We start from the raw sequence: 18,814 nt of genomic DNA on the forward strand, positions 1-18,814 counted from the left end.
AGGGTAGAAGTAACGAGGCATCGTCATAGACCCATTTTTGAGAATTTTTTTAGAATTAACTACAGTTGAAGCACAGCTAACAATTCCCGTCATAACATTTTGTCTTGGTTACTCACTCGATATTCATCCTGGCTACAGAATCCAACGTGTTGTAGCCCGCTGCCATGAAGTTGCTTTTGTACTGACTCATTTTGATGGAGTCCAGCCAGTCACCAATAGAGATGAACAGTGGGTAGTCCATTTCCTCCACGGGAGACTCCGGTAGACTGACATAATCAGAAACATACTGCGATCAGATACAGACAGCCTTTTTATCAGCATCTTGGATTTGGAACATAATTAATTTCCCAGCGTGACAGATTTCATCGCTCAGATACGCGCTCTGGGAGTCTCACTGTTAGGATTCTTGGAATCATATTGTCATCATAGTCCATCCACAAGGTAAAATCTCAACTAATGCATCAAACTAATTATTGGACTCTTTGGTAACCATTTGCCCCTTTCCCAGTACTCATTGTAAACTAAATGCTCCAAGTCAGTTGCCAAGGTTACACAATAATAATAATAATAATAATAGTAATAATAATAATAATAATAATAATAATAATAATAATAATAATAACACATTTTATTTATAAGACACCTTTCATGGCACTCAAGGTCATCGTACAGACATAAAATAGCATTAAAAAATGACCGGAGAGCAACAATTCACAAAGGTACTTCCCTACTCTCAAGCCATTTTAGAGTACCTACCTCTGAAAGTCTTCCACCAGCGGCAATAAACTACTGGGATTGCGGATGAGTTTATCCAAGAAGGAGACGACGTCTGCAAATCTGGGCCGATGACTTCTTTCTGTTTGCCAGCAGTGCAGCATCAGTTGGTGGAGTGCCACAGGGCAGCCCATTGGTGCAGGAAGCCGATAGCCTTCCTCGATAGACAGAATCACCTGGGCAGAGGTAAGGATTACATATATTGTAATAAAATTAAAACATTTGTGTTGCTGCACAGTGTGCATTCAAATATCCATTTCTTTTAGTGCTTAACTCTTGCTACGTAGTGAATTTTGCAATTCAGCTTGTTTTTAGAGAAAAGCTAGTAGTGTATGTACATAGTGTATATGTACCCAGAAAATTGATTTTCAGACTATATTTGCAGTGTATAAGAGGAGATTTGATATGAGCATGACCTGGAGAAGATGGACAAGTTGATTCTGCAGGTTGCACTTTGAAGCAATTCTCAAACAACACAAATCCTCCCTGAACCCTACGGCCAGTAAGACGTGTGTGTGTGTGTGCTGTAAGCGAATGCATGTGTGTGTGTGTGAGAGAGAGGGACTACGGGGATTATGTGTGTAGCTTTCACATTCATCTGCGTGAGTGATGGATATGCTTCCAAGGCCTTTCCGATCCCTCACCACAGCTCCCGCATCAGCAGGTCACTCAGGCACACTGAAGCCACAGCTTTAAACTTCCCCTCAACTGGATCAAAGTCTGATATATCTTTGACCTTTACACTTTCTCTTCAGCTGACAGTTCACGACAGACGCTTGGTGAATATCTCATGGTCCATTTTTTGCCGCCCACCTTCCTCAAGCTGTGCCAGCAATATTTAATGAGAGAGAACTAATGGAAAATTTGTGGAAAATTGCTCTCTAAAGACACACACATACAATCTTAAACGGTCATTAAGTGAAGTGTCAGCATATTTTTAACTTCCATCCATCCATTTTCTAGACCAATCGTCCTCTTTCGGGTCGAATGAGAGGCAAGGTACACCTTAGACTGATCCTGCCAATTGCACTCGATACAAAAAGGCCACAATTTGAACCCAGAACTAAATTTGACGTCAACCTAAGTCCCGGAATGGACCTTTCATACAATAATTATCTCGTGTTTTTAGTAAGAACCACAAACGAGAGGCTACTTACGTCCTGATTAGACATCTCCCAATATGGCCGCTCCCCATAGGACATCACTTCCCACATGACAATGCCATAACTCCACGCATCACTGGCTGAGGAGAACTTTCGGTATGAGATAGCTTCGGGAGCGGTCCATCGGATTGGGATCTTTCCACCCTGCTTCCCAAAACAAATATAAATGAACGCACACTCAAACCAATTCACTTGTGCATACGACAGTTTTGGTGTACCGTGGTGGTGTACGCAGCCTCGGGATCGTCCTCCAGGATTCGGGACAGACCAAAATCTGACACTTTACACACCAGGTTGCTGTTGACCAAGATGTTTCGAGCTGCCAGGTCTCGATGAACGTAGCCCATGTCTGACAGGTACATCATTCCTGAGGCGATGCCACGCAGCATGCCAACCAACTGGATGACAGTGAAGTGACCATCGTGTTGCTGACAAGGAAAGGAGAGAACACACAGAAGTGAACAAATAGCAAATGAGAAAAAAAAATACATTACTTAATGTAGAGTAAAATTAGACTATTTGCCACATTGTGCTTCATTTTAGCTACGTTGGCTTAATACAGAGATGAACAAGAGTGGCACTCAACAGACATCTGCCAGGATAGAAATCGATATAACATTGGCATCGTAGCATAATGGGCATGTCACTTTTGAACATTTTTGTAAAACAAAAAAACAACAACCTGGTTCTCTCATTGGGACAGGATTGGCAATATTTACTTATTATTAAAAAAAAAAAAAAAAAAAAAGGCACATTTTGGAGTGGGGGAAACATATCCATTGTGAACAAACAAATATAATAATTTTACTTGCAAATAAACCAGTCTGCTAATTGTTAAAAGCAATAAATATGAAATATTAAATCTTTTGATTGACAAAATGCATTAGTGTGACATTAGGAGTACACACACAAGCTCTCTCAATAAAACACTTACCCTTAAAAATGAGTCCAACGATCCATTTTCCATATACTCCACCACAATCATCACAGGCCTGCCTGCAAACGCACAAGCGCAAAATACTTTTCATCTTTAATTTTGCAAAATTCCAAAAATAAGTGAAGAGTCCACCTGTGAAGGATAGCAAACATTAAATCTGTGTTGTCAACTTTGGCTCAGCAGACTAATTAGCAGGATCTGGACCATAGAAGTTCTGCAATATAGTTCATGAGCGCAAAAAAAAAAAAAAAAAAAGACAACAAATGCACCTGTTTACTGCCGTGTAGTGTGTCACCCGTTATTTCAGTGCAGGTATGTCTGTCAGTCACAGCACAATACTCGCCATAATTAGTCTCCAAAGAAAAACACCAGATGGAGGGATTGAACGATGGAGGGAGGACGTGAGACAGACAGATGGAAAAAGGGATACTTTCATAAAAGGCTTTGGCAGATGAATCATACAGCCAAGCACAAATTGTGCCTGAGTGTAAGACATTTTTAATGGCGAGGGTCAAAAGGTCTCCAAGGCAGCCACATATTTATATTCAGAAAGTGTTCTCAGTTTATACAGCCTGTGTAAAAACAACCATATGTTGTGCTGGGTGAGCCCCGTAAAACAGAGGTCCTTAACAAGTCAACGCTTCTTGCATACACACACTCACTTTGCATGCATAAAACTTGCCCCTCTGTAAAAATGACACTTGGCCGTACACACTCGCAGGGGATCATCAAGGTATAATGTTCACATTACATTAACAGACTTGCAGACAACACACGGATATAAATGTCAGGACCAGAACAAAACAACATACAGATGATTTAACTGTCGTGTAAAAATAGTCTGCACAGAATTCAGTGATTCATTGTCTTCACAACTGACGATTTTGAGCTGATAACAGAAGATGAAATGATGATATCATCAATTTCTTACTTTTTGTGACGACACCCTCCAGCCTGATGATGTTGGGGTGATCAAATTGGCCCATGATGGAAGCCTCGCGTAGGAAATCCCGCCTCTGACGCTCCACATAGCCACCTTTCAGTGTCTTTATTGCCACAGCAATCTCCTTCTTGCCTGGTGTTCTCAGACGGCCGCTGCACACTTCTCCGAACTCACCTGGAGTAATACAATCAAATTGAATTCTTATGAAAATTATCCTTCATTAATACAGCTATAGATTGGTTTATCTAGTGATTATATGCCAACGACATATAGGCAGAACAATATAAATTCTCTTTCATTAAATGAAAGAGGGGAACTTAATTTAGCTTGGTATTTACTTGTGGTGTTTCATGTGTTTTTTTCCTCCAATATAAAAATGTGTGACTAGTCTCAGTAAAGGTGGTGAAACAATGCAGGCGTTAATCATGTTCCAGTGCCAAAAGGTACATTTTAGCTCCACCTGGGGGCAGTGTTGCAGTTTCTACTCAGCTGAATAATTGCTTCACAGTAGCTCAAGTTATGTCTCTTTCCCCAAAAATAAAGACATACTTTATTTTTCTCTGTAAATCTTGAATGCCACATTTACTGTGCACAAAAAAAATAGTATTGCAAATCTTATGGGCCATGTGGGGATTCTTAATAATTATGTGTACTATAAGATCATCACTGACGAAACCAAATGTGATTCAAGAATAAGATACGAGAGCAAGAGTGTGCATGTTTGCATACCGGCTCCGATCACTCTCTCGATACGGATCCGACATGGGTCGATCTCCTTGGTAAACTCATGGACGGCCTGCGCGGGGTCTTCGTAAGTGTCGGGATCCACATAGGTCTTAATCCCAGGGTAAGGAACTGCAGAGTTTGAATGACAAAAAGTAGTATGAAGCTCGTTAATATGTTGATCAAGTTGAAGGGTGAAATTAATTAAACAGAGATGATCATCATTCAAAAAATTGTAATTAAACTCCTGAGTGCTTTTAATTAAAAATAGAAACTACTACTCCATAGTGGGGGGAAAAAAAATTAATCACATTGAAAATCTCTCCAGGAAAGCAGACAGATGATCCTTGCTAAATTATCATCTGATAAAAATCTAGAAACATCTTGAGTGCATTACTGAACTTTAATAACCCGTTAAGCCTTGTTTAATACAAGCCTCCATGCTGTATGAGTGTCCTTGAGCAAGTCACTAAATCTTTAGCAGAGCCTGACTGCCTGCAGGAGGGAAGCCAGACACAAGCTGCGCTGCGCCTCAGGTGATCGATACAGTATCACAAAAAACAATAGCTATCAGTTGTCTCTGATGCATGAAGCAACAACCGTAAACCCCTTGGGACGTCATCCTCCTCTCACAAAGCTACACTCCATTTCGAGTACTGATAATAGACACAGGTTCACGACTATACCTTCACTGGTCGCTTTATTAGGTACACCTTCAGCACCATTTAGTTTGAATGAAAGACATGCAATAGGATATGTCATTTTTGCTGCAAAAGCTCTCATGCGTTGTGGTGTCAGGGACTCTCACCGCTTCACTTTTTTTGTTCAAAGCATTTGTCATTGACCTTCACTTCATCACTTTTGTGATGCGATTCACTAGTGATTAAAAAAAAAAACTCACAATAACATTCCCAAGACATAGTTCTATATACATTATGAAGATTGTCCGACTAAATGAGTTTTTTGATTTATCTACCGTGTCCAGTCTGATAATCGGTCCTCCTCTTATCCTCGGAGGTCATCTTGGCCTTGATGTACCACTGACACCTGCAAAACACAAACATGAAATGAAGTTCAAGAGTTCCAATTTAGCTTTTTGCTCACAGTGTAAGATTAAAGATAAAAACTAGCAAGCTGAATTCACAGTGACAGAACCACTCCATTGAGAAATGTCTGAATGGATGAATATGTCCCAAAAAGTAGAAATCCATTTGTGATTGGTTACTTTTATCACGTGAAGGAATGACGACGCAGTGTGAAGGGTGTAAGATGACCGCTTTAAGCATTCTTGGTGAAGAGCTACACAGCTGCGATCAAGTGTGTCCGTGCATTTTTTACATAATCCGGGTGACCAGATTAGAAGTGGTGTCAGGAGTGCTCGGAGCCACAGGTTGCCAGCGTGTGCTTTGACTGAGTTAAGTCTGTGGGGTCCCGGACACTGATGGACAGCGGCGATAACATGGCAGGTGACACAGACAAGAAGAATAAGAAGGCGATTTGGAAAGTCGTCGTTGACCTCTGTTGATGGGGTCAAGCTGTTCATTAAAGAAATGGCGGCATACACCGTTATCAGTGCTTTCCAGTCCTTTCCTCTGATCCCCTTTATCCGCCTGCTCCGCTCTCTCCCTGACTGGCTTTCATGTCCGGGCCGCACACGCCGCCACGGACATGAATACTTGTTATGAGAAGAGATTTTTTTTTGTGGGACATACTCACATTTGCATAAGCACTCGAAAACAGGAACTTCAATTAAAGCACTTTGCCCAGAGCGCTAATCAAAGCATAACAGCGAATCAAACCACTCCTCTCTTGCCTCAACATCCCAAACAGTCACGTCATCAGAGCAGAGGTCACCCAAGAATTTAAGACGAAAATGACGTCCTGGTATCAATTCAAGGACAGAGCGTACAGAAAAAGCTTCCGCCCGCTCGTTGTATCATGCACAGCAGCAAATTCAAATTTCAGGATGCTTTTAGAACAGTAAGGTCCACCTCCTCTCATGTCAGTTCCTCTTATATCCTCCCTTGCAAAGCCTGCCTTCCACAAGAGCCTCATGAAAGCTCTAATGGTTCGCAAGCTGCTCAAGTACATTAAAAAAACACCCGAAGTCCGTCCTACTCAGGGCGAGAGGACTACATATTGTGATCAAGTGGTTTGTTGCTCAGTATGTGTTTGTGTAATGAGGAGGAAAAAGACAAGCCGGCAAAGCATGAAAAAAAACGGCTTCCAGTAAATCCCTCATCAAGCCTAAAACATCTCTTTTGTGAAGTGATGGACTGATTTCACCCTTTGCAGTTGCCAAGTAGAGAATATTAAGAATCTAGAAAGAAATTGTTTTAGGTTATAGTGACAGTGGGCTATGAAGTAAATCTCCTTGCATACGACACTAGTAAAGACTGTGCAGTCAACCATGGTTATGCAATCTGTTCATGTCAATAAAGAAATCATCTGCCACACATTAAACTGGTGGAGTCAGAGTTCACCCTTGCAATAAAAAAGTGCACCTCAGACAGGAAACACGGCTAGGTGGGAATTTTTGACAGATAACTTCGTATGTGTGGTGAGTCACTGCGCACAGCTAATAATAAACAGTTATTGTCATTGAAGATGATGTCATCATTTCATAAAAGTGCCACAAAAATATTTATAGTTGTTAAAGCAGAAAGGTCAAGGGTTATCAAAATATGGAAATTGGACAGAAAAAAACTCATGGTTTTATTTTGAACCAGTAAAATTTGCATAAATTCAAAAGTTATTTGTATGTTAGCCTCCGCCAACAACCAAGGCATATACGTATTTAATATTTTTTTAGATTAGCATTACCAATACCCTATTCAAGTGGACAACAATGTGTATTTATGATTTGTGCAAAAAGACACTCTTATTAAACTCATTTAGATTCTAAAGAGGAGCAAAGACATTCTAATGTTGTCATAAAATTAGTATGCATGAGTTTTTACCAGAACTCATGTTTTGGGATGTTAGCATTTTGATGCAAAAGAAAGGATTTATCACAATTGCCTAGTCTTAAAAAAAAGCACTGCCGATATGGTGCACAAATAGAAGTCAGGGGCAGTAAAGTCATCTTACCTTCCCGTAATGAGGAGGAAGAGGGTGAGGATGACGAGAAGGGTAAAGCCACCCACCGCCGCCGTAACGATGACCAAAACCTGACCTTGGTCGGAGGCCAGATCTGATGCTAGAGATGACATATTTTAGGTTAGGAAGGAAAGTAGGAAATATATACGACAGGTAAAATAAAGATGCAGGTGAATAGAGGAAATGGAATGCTGGGCAGGATGACAGGGAGGGAGAGAGAGAAAAAAATACATCATCAAAAATACGGCAATGAAAATGAATCATAGATCTTTTCCCTGAAGGTGCCATAAATAGATCACGTCGTTTCTCCATATAGAGACGTTTGAACAGTTCTTTGTGATGCAAAAAGCTTTCCATCAGCCTTGTTACTGCAATGATTCGTAGGCCTGCCTGATTCTGGTTAATTAATATTATTCATTCATTAAATTGTGATTTAGTCCATAATCATTTGGTTAAATTGGAGCCATTTGATATTCATGATTTTCCCCATTTTCTGTGTCTTGTCACGCGGCTGACATAGGCCAGATAATTGAAAGATGATTGGTATTACCCAACTTATTTCGATCATATTTCATGCTTAATGAATATGAATTGCAGATCGGGGTGCTTGGTCACACACCACTTGAGAGAAGTCCATGTGAATTTTTTTCAAACAGTATCTGTGTGAGTGCATGTTAAACAAAGATATTTAGCACTTCAAGATTGATGTTGATGACAACTATTTAAGTTCTAAATCGCGTATTAGTCTTAGAGAGGGGAAAATAAATTTCGGTAATTTTTTGTGCGTGTGCATAATACAATGGTCTGATTTGCTGGTATCTTTTATTTTTAGAATAAATAATCCAGAGACAGGAAAGAGCTTCTTTTTTTTTAATATACATACATTATATAAATTTGCAATATTAGACATTCAATATCATGTTGGGATGAAAGTTAGCTTTTTTTTATTTTACAACGTGAACATTTTTCTATATCTATGTATTCTATATTTTTCTATATTTCACTGCATCAATGTTCCCTCTATTTTTTATTTTTTTTCCGTTTTAAATCTGCATAATTTCTTAATCGTAGCACAACAGTATCATGATTTTTCTATATTTCACTGCAACCTCTACATTCTTTTTTTTTTTCTTTTTAAATCTGCATAAATTCTAAAATCATAGTACAACAGTATCATGAGCAAGTGTAACAGGTGTGTCGAGTAAACCTGGAGTCAAAACGGCAATCTTTTCATTACCTGACAGCCACTCTCCCCCCCTACTCAGCCAGGCTGCCCTATTACAGCCATTACTGACCACTCCGAGGGAGACTAAGTGCCCACGCCACGCTACTGTCACCGCTTCACATATTCTTCACACCAGAAAGGACGTGGCGGACCGATGCAGCTATAATGAGGTGTGCGTGAGAAGACAATGACATTGAGGTGAGGACACAATGAAGGATGCGGTGTGAGGGATGAGGAAACAGGATGACAGCGGCGCGATAAAGACAAATACGGCTGAAAGGGAGAGGTAGATGTGACAAAGACTGATGGAAAAACAAAAGTATGAGTCGCTGACTGACAGACGGGCTGACAGAGACAGAGAGAGCGGCGGGGGGCAAATCTGCTTTCGCTCTCAGATAAAAGGCCAGGAAGTACAAAGGCTTGGCCAAGCGCTGTATGATCCACAGATAAAACCCCACGCTGCAGCTTTGGATGGGAGAGAAAGCCACGGTGAGAGAGCTCTTGTGCCAAACCACCCCTCAACAATACCTGACCTCGCACAAAAGGGCAGCTGGACCCTTTGTGTTTTATGATTAGAACTGCAATAAAGCTGTTGCGTTGTCTCAAAAAGACACAAACAAATATCGATTTCAAATACACTAAACATAAAAGGCTGGATTGTCAGACACCTTCGGCCACTGTATTCAATTTGTCGATCGATGGAACGGCGCATATCTTGACATTAACAAGCCTTTTTTTTTGTCTTCATGAGTAACTCCACAATGTAATCTTATAAATGGAAGTCAATATTAACATTGTCGTTTTTGTGATTTAAAAGCATACAACTGATTGTTTATTATCGCCAGTTTTAACAACTGCATTGATGCAACAGTGGAAGCAAAACTATTTTTTTAATTAAACTTGAACAGACCACAATAGGCAGAGGAACTAAACACTAAACTACAAGTCGGCCGGTAAATGTCTTTTCTTGTTAAAAATCCAACAAAAACACATTAATGGTTGTCGAAACACACTCGAACCAATCACAAAGACATCTTAGCTGAACAAAAAGGAGAGGTTACGAGCTTATTGGCTGAGACGCAAAAGGCCACCGGGGACACTAACGAGGCAAAAAAATACACAGACACTGGAGAAGCACAAACACAAATTTGGCATTACGACTCGAGATGTAAAGTACGAGTCCCTGTAGAGGTGCACTAACGGTGTACATTTTCAGCGCAACAATAACAGTGTCACACTTTGAGACCTGAATTATCTTTGAGGCAAAAAATAGCCAAAACAAACAAACTTTCAAACTGTACTTCCCAAAGAACATATCAGCTTGATGGATTTATTACACAAACCATCTGATGAGTCAGGTTTGATGAATGCTACCAAGGTGAGGAGCGCCCAAACAAATATCGAGCAATTCGCCCGAAATGTTAGAAGGGTGGCAACAATATGATAACTTACAATCTCCGGTAGTTTTGTATTCATATCTGGTGGCGTGGGCGCTGTATCCAGATGGCGTGCGGGTGCGGACACTGAAGACGTACCAGGTGGCTGGTTTCAAGCCTGTGATGATCACACTAGGATCCTTGGTGCTTGTTGAAGAATAACTCTGCTGCTCTCGTTCCTATGTTGGAAAGAAGGTAAAGAGGTTTTAAGTAAAGGATGCATATCCATTGATGTGTCACTGCTGTATGTCTATTAATATCTTATGCGCAACGTTGCATGCACACACACACACACAAAAAGAGAGAAAATATTTTCCCATTTAACATAATGAGCTCATTGAAATTCAAAACAGCTTCTGTATCAGCTGTGCTGAGTCCTTTATGAATACTCACTTAAGATATGGCATATGCTTATTCTCTAGACACGGTAAAAAATAAAAAATATCGGAGCCCTTTTATTTGACTGAAAACAATATTTCGATCGACAAACAAGATGGAAAAATAGGACAAAACTAAACTTTCTTAATAGCTAGCCAAGACACTTTGTCTGATCCTGGTTATTAAGCATTTCTATTTATTTATTTTCACTGGACCTGGACCAACACGTTACCTTCTCATAGTATTTGATCTCATAGTCGAGAATGGGCAACGTTGTTTCTTTGGGTTGCTGCCAGGAAAGAGCGATGCTGTTGGGAGACGCCCAGTCTTTCTTCAGAGAGCCCACCAGCGAGGGACCTGGTTCAAAAAAAAAAAAAATCATATTCAAATTCAACTGACCTCCTTTGTCTTCCTCTTCTAGTTGTGTGCTATTCTTTTGGTGGCATTAAGCAAGCACCACATATTACTCGCACACAACTAATTCAAACAACAAACTACAAGTCCCTCTCACTTTTTTGCACTTTTTCTAAATGTTGGCCATAATAACACGCCTCGCCACCCTAATTTTTTTTTAATTGTTAACACCGTCTGAGCAGGCTCATATCTTGAGCTGAGAGAATTTTACAATTTCTTGTTGACCTGATGAATTGACCCCAGTCAGTGTAATTAGTATGCGCCTCGCATACAAAGTGAGTAGTGATTATAAATGATGACTTATTAAGATCAGATAAAAAAACAAACATGTCAGACGCAAGTGTAGGGCCATGATATGCAAATGTTTGATTATTGTCCAATCAGTGTCACACATCCATGCACACACTTAACGAGAATACATCATAATAAACGCGAGTCCCCCGAATCTACTGGGAAAACTGTATACGCAACATTTCTTAACAATCCGGTTAGATCATTTAGCTATAATTGAAAACAAGGCAGAGGAAGCTGCATCTTATTTTCCTGTACTAAATTGCATTTGCTCTGTGAAAGATTTTTTTTTTTTTTGGGCTGGGTAAATAATTGTACTCAGCTCCCCAGAGAGGTCAGCAGATGTAGCTGTCCTGAGAGTCATTATTATATATTACACATGGTGTTACACAGCCGACTCATTATGTGGATATAAAAGGTGGGCCTGCTTTCCTCAAGGGTATTCCGAGTGAAGGATGACATGCTACATAGGGAGATTTGTATTTCTTGGATTTTTCTTTAGGTGAGGAACACGAGAATGTCTCCATTCCATAGTGTTGTTGATTATAAGGAAGAGGGAAATGAGGGATCATTACTGAATGTTTGAGGTTTTGATCAAGAGCTTGAGACCTGGGGTTTTGGAAACAGGCTAAGACCTGATGAGAACCGCAGGGCTTTGAGCTTGTTAAACATGTGCCCAGAGAGCCACTGCTGGTGAGCCGAGCTCTAAGTGACCACCTCGGATTCTTTCATCCATCCATCTTTTCCTGCCTTTTACTCGCTTCTCCCAGCAATTTTATAAAACAGGTGTTGAGCACTGTAGATGGTTTTAATTTCAAATACTTATCGTAATGGCATATTTACTGGCGAGATGGTGATCAAAACAAATTAACAGGATGGACACTCCATGAATCTAGGTTTATGAAATCTACCAGAAAGAAAAAACAAAATCCTAGACATGACTATGACACTGATCACCGGCATAAGATTAACGGGTGTAGCTATTTGATGGTCAATAACATTCCCGCCAGCAAACTCAAAGCGTATCGTGTGTGAGAATAAGAAATGACAGAGCATCTTGATGCATTTACATCCTTCTAGATGTTATCACTTTATAGAGCCGCTCTCATATTGCATTTATTCCTCCGTGGGAAAATAAAACTCATCAAATCTGGTGTGGGTGCATCTGGTGAATAACAGGGTTTAAGGCGGCGGGATGTTTGGCATCTCAGGCTGGTATATTGGCCCTGACAGAAAGCAATAAACAAACTCAACACAATATTCCTCCCTGACTCCAAGATTCCAATTAGCTCGCAAGTGCTAATGCACACTTGGACTCAGACATACTTCTCAGCTAAATTCACTCTTACTGAATGAACTAAGTTCCTATTGATTGTTTAGATGCCACTAAATGCCCTCCATCTGAAACTAAGCTCTCTTAATTGGCGCCAATAACCTCTGAATTGGTGGCCAACTTCACTTAACCATGAACTTTACATCGAGACACCTTGATAAAATTGTGTCTCTTAAGATCTCCAACAGTAGGTGATTTGCTTCCAACTGATGCTTTTCAGGGGTTTTCAACTGATTTTGTCCAAGGGACCACCATTGCACCGAAGGAGGATAAACTTATACAGGCTATTTATTTGCATCTGTATGTGTATTTTGGGAATCTCAGCTACATTTGACATCATTTGGATGGGTAAATGCTTCACATAATTATAAACCAAGCCTAAACAATGAATCAGTTTATTTAAAAAAAAAAACCAATTATTTTCCATTTCCAATTTCGCGGACCACCTGCAATACCGCCAAGGACCACGAGTGGGCCGCGGACCACTAATTGACAGTTGACAATCATTTCTTTGCATGTTTATTGGCAAAAACAGACATGTCAAAGTTTCACTTTGAGGAACGGGACACAAGGCAGGTGTCTCTAATGATTGTGTATTATTAGAGCTGCGGCACGAAACCTGCCAGAGGACATCACTCCCTCTATGAGAGGCAGGAGCATCGGAAAGCCATTGGAAACAGCAGTCAATTACAATGCCCAATGGATAGATTTTGCAGTCGAGCGTGGTTAAGCTCAACATAAACTAATGGGGAGTCTTTAAATGAGCTTGACCTGCATATGATTTTAATTAGCTTTCCTGCCCCAAAGGCTTCCATTAACGGTTTAAGAAAAAAAAAAAATCAATAGAGCCGCTATTGATGCAGTGAGAGTTTTAAACGATGTCCGAACACTTCACTGATTCACTCTCGATAGAAAGAGCGTGTGAACAAAAATCAGCACATTACAAATATTGTTGTTTACATCGGCCATATTGATAATATTTGTCTTTATTCAAGTTTGCCTTTGGGCTGTCCCAAATGATACTTTCATAGTGACTCACCACTGGTGAAAAAATTATGTGTGCGTGCTTGCTAAGATATCTGACAATAATATTACAAATGAGTTAAAATCAATATTTTTCCCTGCTTTAGAAGCACTTGATCAGATCAGCTTTTGAGCGCAAGAATGTTCAAATACATGACATGAATAATCCAAGATTTGGTAGTAAAGCAGAAAAGAAGATACAAAAATGCTTTGGTTTGGTAAATCGGTAAATAATTCAATAATATCCTCACAGGTCAAGCAAAGTTTTCCTTTTCCTTGATTCATCCATGAAGGTCAAGCGTGTGCAAGCATTTCTGTTGACTGTCGCTAAGCAGTTCTCTCTATAAAAAGTTCCTCTCCCTCTTCTAGATCTCATCATAAACCTCAAACCTCTCCAAAACCTGTCATATTGTGATTACATTTTGCAGTGTGAAAATTGCAAGCTAAAAACTTTCCCCGTGTCCTTCTCCTCCATTCTGGGCATCAATAACTTTCATTTTCGGACTGCTGCCCAATTGCTGTGTGCTAGCACAATGTCCAAAGAGGATTTATAAAGTTCCAGAAATGACATCACCCTGAACTTAGTAATGGAAACAAATTGAACTAAAAGTGCAATTCTAAGAATCTATTGAAGATGTCTGAACGATTTGATCGTTCCTACTGACATGAATGTTCCAAGAATACACTTATTGTTCCATTAAACAACAAAATATGTACCAGATGCGTTTGCCGTTGAATGCGATCCACAAAAGAATATTTGCCTGTGACCCCGGCGACACAACCGAGATGTCAAGTGGATGGAAACTGGGACAGTTTCATGGACACCTGCAGTCCCCCTCCTGCTGTGGTGGCTGTCTCAAAGATAACGGTGAAAGTGAAGCTCCTTATATTAGTTTGACCTAGCAGATGGTCACCAACAATTGATTATACAGTATATTTACAGATAATTCAAATCAAGTCACACAATAAGAAAAGCGGGAATAGGATTTTTGTCTTGAGGGTAACAACTTGGCCAGCACAAGATGCGAGAACTCTGTCCAAAAGATAATAAGGCAACTTTGGAAGGCCTTTGATTTGAACGTCCTGAGCGCAGCAAACCCTTGTCGGCTCGCCAGCCTCTCACACACCAAGGTCTCTCCCGCCTTTAATAAAGTCCCAGTTTACCGCTGATCTTTCTTGTTCCCACTTAATGGGGATGTGGAGAAGAGATGACATGCGAGGAAAGGCCAGTAAAGCGGGCCAATAGGAGCCCTCTATGATCAATAGTCATTTGTCCTCCACCATGCTTTTGCCCAAAAGGTAATTAATGAAAAGAAGGCACGTATTTAGCTACTGACAGCTGACTTTCTGCTGGTTGCTCACACAGACTTAACGTTGTGACTTCAAATACGTGCACTGTTTTGATCTTCATGCTCTTCTAAATGGAGAACATTAAAACAAATAAAACTACGAGTCATTCTCAAACAAAAGCATCGGCTTTTGAAAGAATATTCGTTTCAAGTGCTCATTAGCGACTGAAGTATTTCACTTAAAAAAAAAAAAAAAAAAGGGTTCAATTTGTGTAATTAGTCCAGGGATTTTGTAGAATTGAAGATGAAAGAAAACCACATTGGTGTTTGGACACCATGTTTGTGATGGAACCTAAAATAGTTTGTATAACTTAGACCATCATAAAAATCAAGGCATAGCCTAAAAACTGTAAAGACGTGAAATGTGGAAAGCCATAATCCACTCATCCCCTCACATCAAGTGAGGAATGGTTAATATTTCTTCATTATGTTTGACGTTCCCTCTGATGTCATATAAATGAAATATTTCAAAGTACCTTTCTCATATAAAAAGGCTCCAAAGTCAGTGCGGCGAAGACACAGATTTTATAATAAGAGGAGGCTCCTATAGAAGCCATTGCAGACTTGCTGCAGCAGAACACGCAGCAGGCAGAGAGGCAATGCATTCCTGTGGAGCTTATTTCCAACAGGGCAAACTGCACACAGCCCTGCTGTCAAAGACTTCCTTCCCTGGTTGAAATAGTACCTGCTATACACAGTACATACAGTATAATAACATGAATTCAAGTACATCTTTTCAGGGGGGATCATGCTGTGGCAGCTTCCGGCCTTTTGCCGAGCAGAAAAAGCCTTTTCAGAGTTTCTAAAGTAAGTTATTAAGATGATTATATATTATTTACTGTCCTCATGCTCAATTCCACCAAGCAGTTTTTAGTCTTTCCGCAACTCTCTCGCATAAATTTGGCCACGTTTGTTCACTTTCCTGGTATAACCAGACTTTTTTTTTTTAAATCCAGAATTCGGTCTAAGTACTATTGGGGCACTGCATGAAAGACAGAAATTATTTCCACCACGCAGTATATCAAACTCAGTTTTGACGGTTTATAATGTCAAACTTTGAGTATCCATAGCGATATATCGACCACCATAAACAATTGATTGGTTGACTGAAATAGGCGGGGCATAACGATTGATTAAAACCAATGCTAAATCATTCACTGCCATTGACGAGAATAGATGTCAAACATAACTATGTACTGGAATGAGTTAAGTGTCTTCTCATGCTCTCATCTTCATCTTCATCACTGTCCCACCAGTATGTCATCACTGCGAAACTGAATTTTACGCTTCATGAAAACGTTCTGTACAAAACACAAACGAGACTAAGCCTTTTAAAAGGAGGCTGACTATAATATAATGTTAAAATATGAGCGCAATCTAAAAATCCATGAGATTGCGTCTTCAAAAGCTACGGAAATGTAAGCAAGCCAAGGTGCATTCAACATTTGAGCGACAGCCATTATGAATGGTTAGATAACGAGAGGCTAATGCAGCTTCAATTAGAAGCGACAAAAGCTCCGCCGCAGTTGATTCATCCAACTTTCACAAGACAAAGCCTTGCATTCTTGGGAGGAAATTCAAGCCCAAAGATTGAATAGAGGATTGAGGTGGGGGTTGAGACAGTGAAACTTCAGAGAACATCCGTCAGCCGTGCAGAACAATGAATCCAATCACTCTGCATTAATGAGCCAATGCTTAAAATAGTTCCTGCTGTGAGGTGAAGTCAGGGGAAATTATCTTTGCAGGGGGAAGCCTACTGATAAAAGTCTGGGCATAAATCATTTTATGGGGTAGAAACAGCTAATCTCGTTTCTTTCAAAACTCTCCACCTGTTCTGAACACTGCTGAATAGCAATCCTGGGGGGGCAGGTACTCTTTTTGCTGACTGGAGAAACCATGTAGGTGCAACGAGCTCAGAGGACTGAACTCAAGCTATATAAGACCACACAGAGACTTGAGGGGAGTCCACCGTTGCTGCCCTCATGTAATGCTTAACACATACAGGAAAAGAAAAAAAAAAAAATCAATTTCAGAAAAGAGGTCAGCGCTAACTGTCCTTTGTCTTGTACAAAATGCCTTGTAATAGATTTGCCTCTGTTGATAATCAGATAAACCCTTTTTTTATCCCTAAAAGTTTGGGCCAACGGTTTGACTTTGCTCACCTAATCTGATGGGATGGTAATCAGTTGCGTATTTGTGTGCTGCAACCTGAATTTTAATAAACAGTAACAAGAGCAGCATAGATAAGGGCCTTCCTCCCGACCACAATTGCGCTAATTTAAACCCCTCTCACATCACATTTCATCCAGACTTCCTTGCCTTTTAAAATCTACAAAATTTAAAAAAAAAAAAATGCTAACACACAATTCAGTAAAATACCAAAATCCAAATGACTCATTCCATAGCATTTAATTTTTTTAACTAAATGTGTGTGTGCATTAAGGCGTACTATCAACAGGTCATTACCACAGGAGAAAAGGTGCTGAAGGGCAACAGATGTCCCGGGTCAAATATGTTCCCGCGGGATGAGCCCCTAAACGGACCTGCCAACATGTACAGCGAGCCAACACCTGCTAACATACCACAGTTGCATAAATTCATTACGTTTGCACAAACACGCCCACACATACACAAACCACTCTTGGCACAGCAGGCCTTGTTGACTACCACTTTTGTGTTGTTGTTGTTTGCGTCATAATAAAAAAGGCAAGCTATTAGTTTGACTTAAAAATGAATTGAACTTCCCTCCGAAACCAAATATAACTTTAGCAATTATGCTCGTAGGCTAACAAAATGATGGTCAATTATACAATGCTTATGTTGTGATAACAGCAACTTGCTGTTACTCAGCTTCATTTATTAATTGCATCGAAATTCTCAAACACTTGCCCTGCCTCTAAAAATCTTAATTCCTGATTGACAGGTGGAAATTCTACACCTTGAGGATGGTAAAGGTCACATGTGTTTCCCCATTCCTGATGTGACAGTTTTTGAGGTGGCCACAGTCAAATGAGATCTGAACAAGGAAGACATGGAAGGACAGCAACTGACTGATTAGAGTTGTCACAGACCACCTCCGCTTTTGAGTGATGCCTCCTCAACTCGACCTCCCTCACCCCTCAGTGAAAGCACCTATCTTTTCTGTCCAGAAAATTCTGTCCTTAAGATGATGCTCTTGACTCCTCTCAAACTGAGAACTTTGGTTCAGAAGGTTCATGTGCGGTGGTCATTTCTTACTGCACTTTTGAAATCTTGTTTTGAGTGCGGGGGTCATCTTATCAGCAAGCTCGGCAGAGGCCTGATAACAATGTGGAGGAGGAGGGTAATATCTAAAACATTCAGGTTAGTCACAATGAGCCTGTGACCCACTTTTGGAAAAATAACACTAATAAAATATGTCTGCAAATTGAGGCTGATGAGAAAATTCTTGATTTCTTGTTATGCCTGTGTCTGGTCTTCGCTTCTATTAAACTTTTACGTTCCGGGGTTATCAAGGTTTTTTTTTTTTTTCCTTCCCTGCACCTTTTCTCTCTTACTCCTTAAGGTGCTGTCGGCAGAACCTGGGTTGTGATCCAATCGCAACCTCGCTGCAGCAATCACTGCCTGCTGATTGGTTTTATAATCCTCACTCGGGATCTCAGATGGGTGAGAATCAGCTGGCTGAGAAGCGCGGCAGCGAAAACAGTCATATTGATGCCTTCACTCCCACTCCCTCACACAAAGCCT

General features: G+C 40.3%; 1 protein-coding gene across 1 annotated transcript in view; it reads right to left on the reverse strand.

The window, feature by feature from the left end:
* Nucleotides 1-18,814, reverse strand: part of LOC148394405 (ephrin type-A receptor 6-like) — a 66,737-nt gene that overhangs the window by 1,874 nt on the left and 46,049 nt on the right. The window contains exons 6-16 of the mRNA XM_088382276.1: nt 10,911-11,035; nt 10,317-10,479; nt 7,631-7,739; nt 5,517-5,587; nt 4,547-4,672; nt 3,806-3,991; nt 2,872-2,933; nt 2,156-2,365; nt 1,932-2,081; nt 757-950; nt 117-266 (exon numbers count right to left, since the gene is read on the reverse strand). Coding sequence (XP_088238402.1) covers nt 117-266; nt 757-950; nt 1,932-2,081; nt 2,156-2,365; nt 2,872-2,933; nt 3,806-3,991; nt 4,547-4,672; nt 5,517-5,587; nt 7,631-7,739; nt 10,317-10,479; nt 10,911-11,035 — 1,546 coding nt within the window. The remainder of the gene's footprint in view (nt 1-116; nt 267-756; nt 951-1,931; nt 2,082-2,155; nt 2,366-2,871; nt 2,934-3,805; nt 3,992-4,546; nt 4,673-5,516; nt 5,588-7,630; nt 7,740-10,316; nt 10,480-10,910; nt 11,036-18,814) is intronic.

This window comes from Syngnathus floridae, chromosome 8, assembly GCF_059516105.1.
Source record: "Syngnathus floridae isolate MCC-2025c chromosome 8, RoL_Sflo_1.0, whole genome shotgun sequence".
Lineage (NCBI taxonomy): Eukaryota > Metazoa > Chordata > Actinopteri > Syngnathiformes > Syngnathidae > Syngnathus > Syngnathus floridae.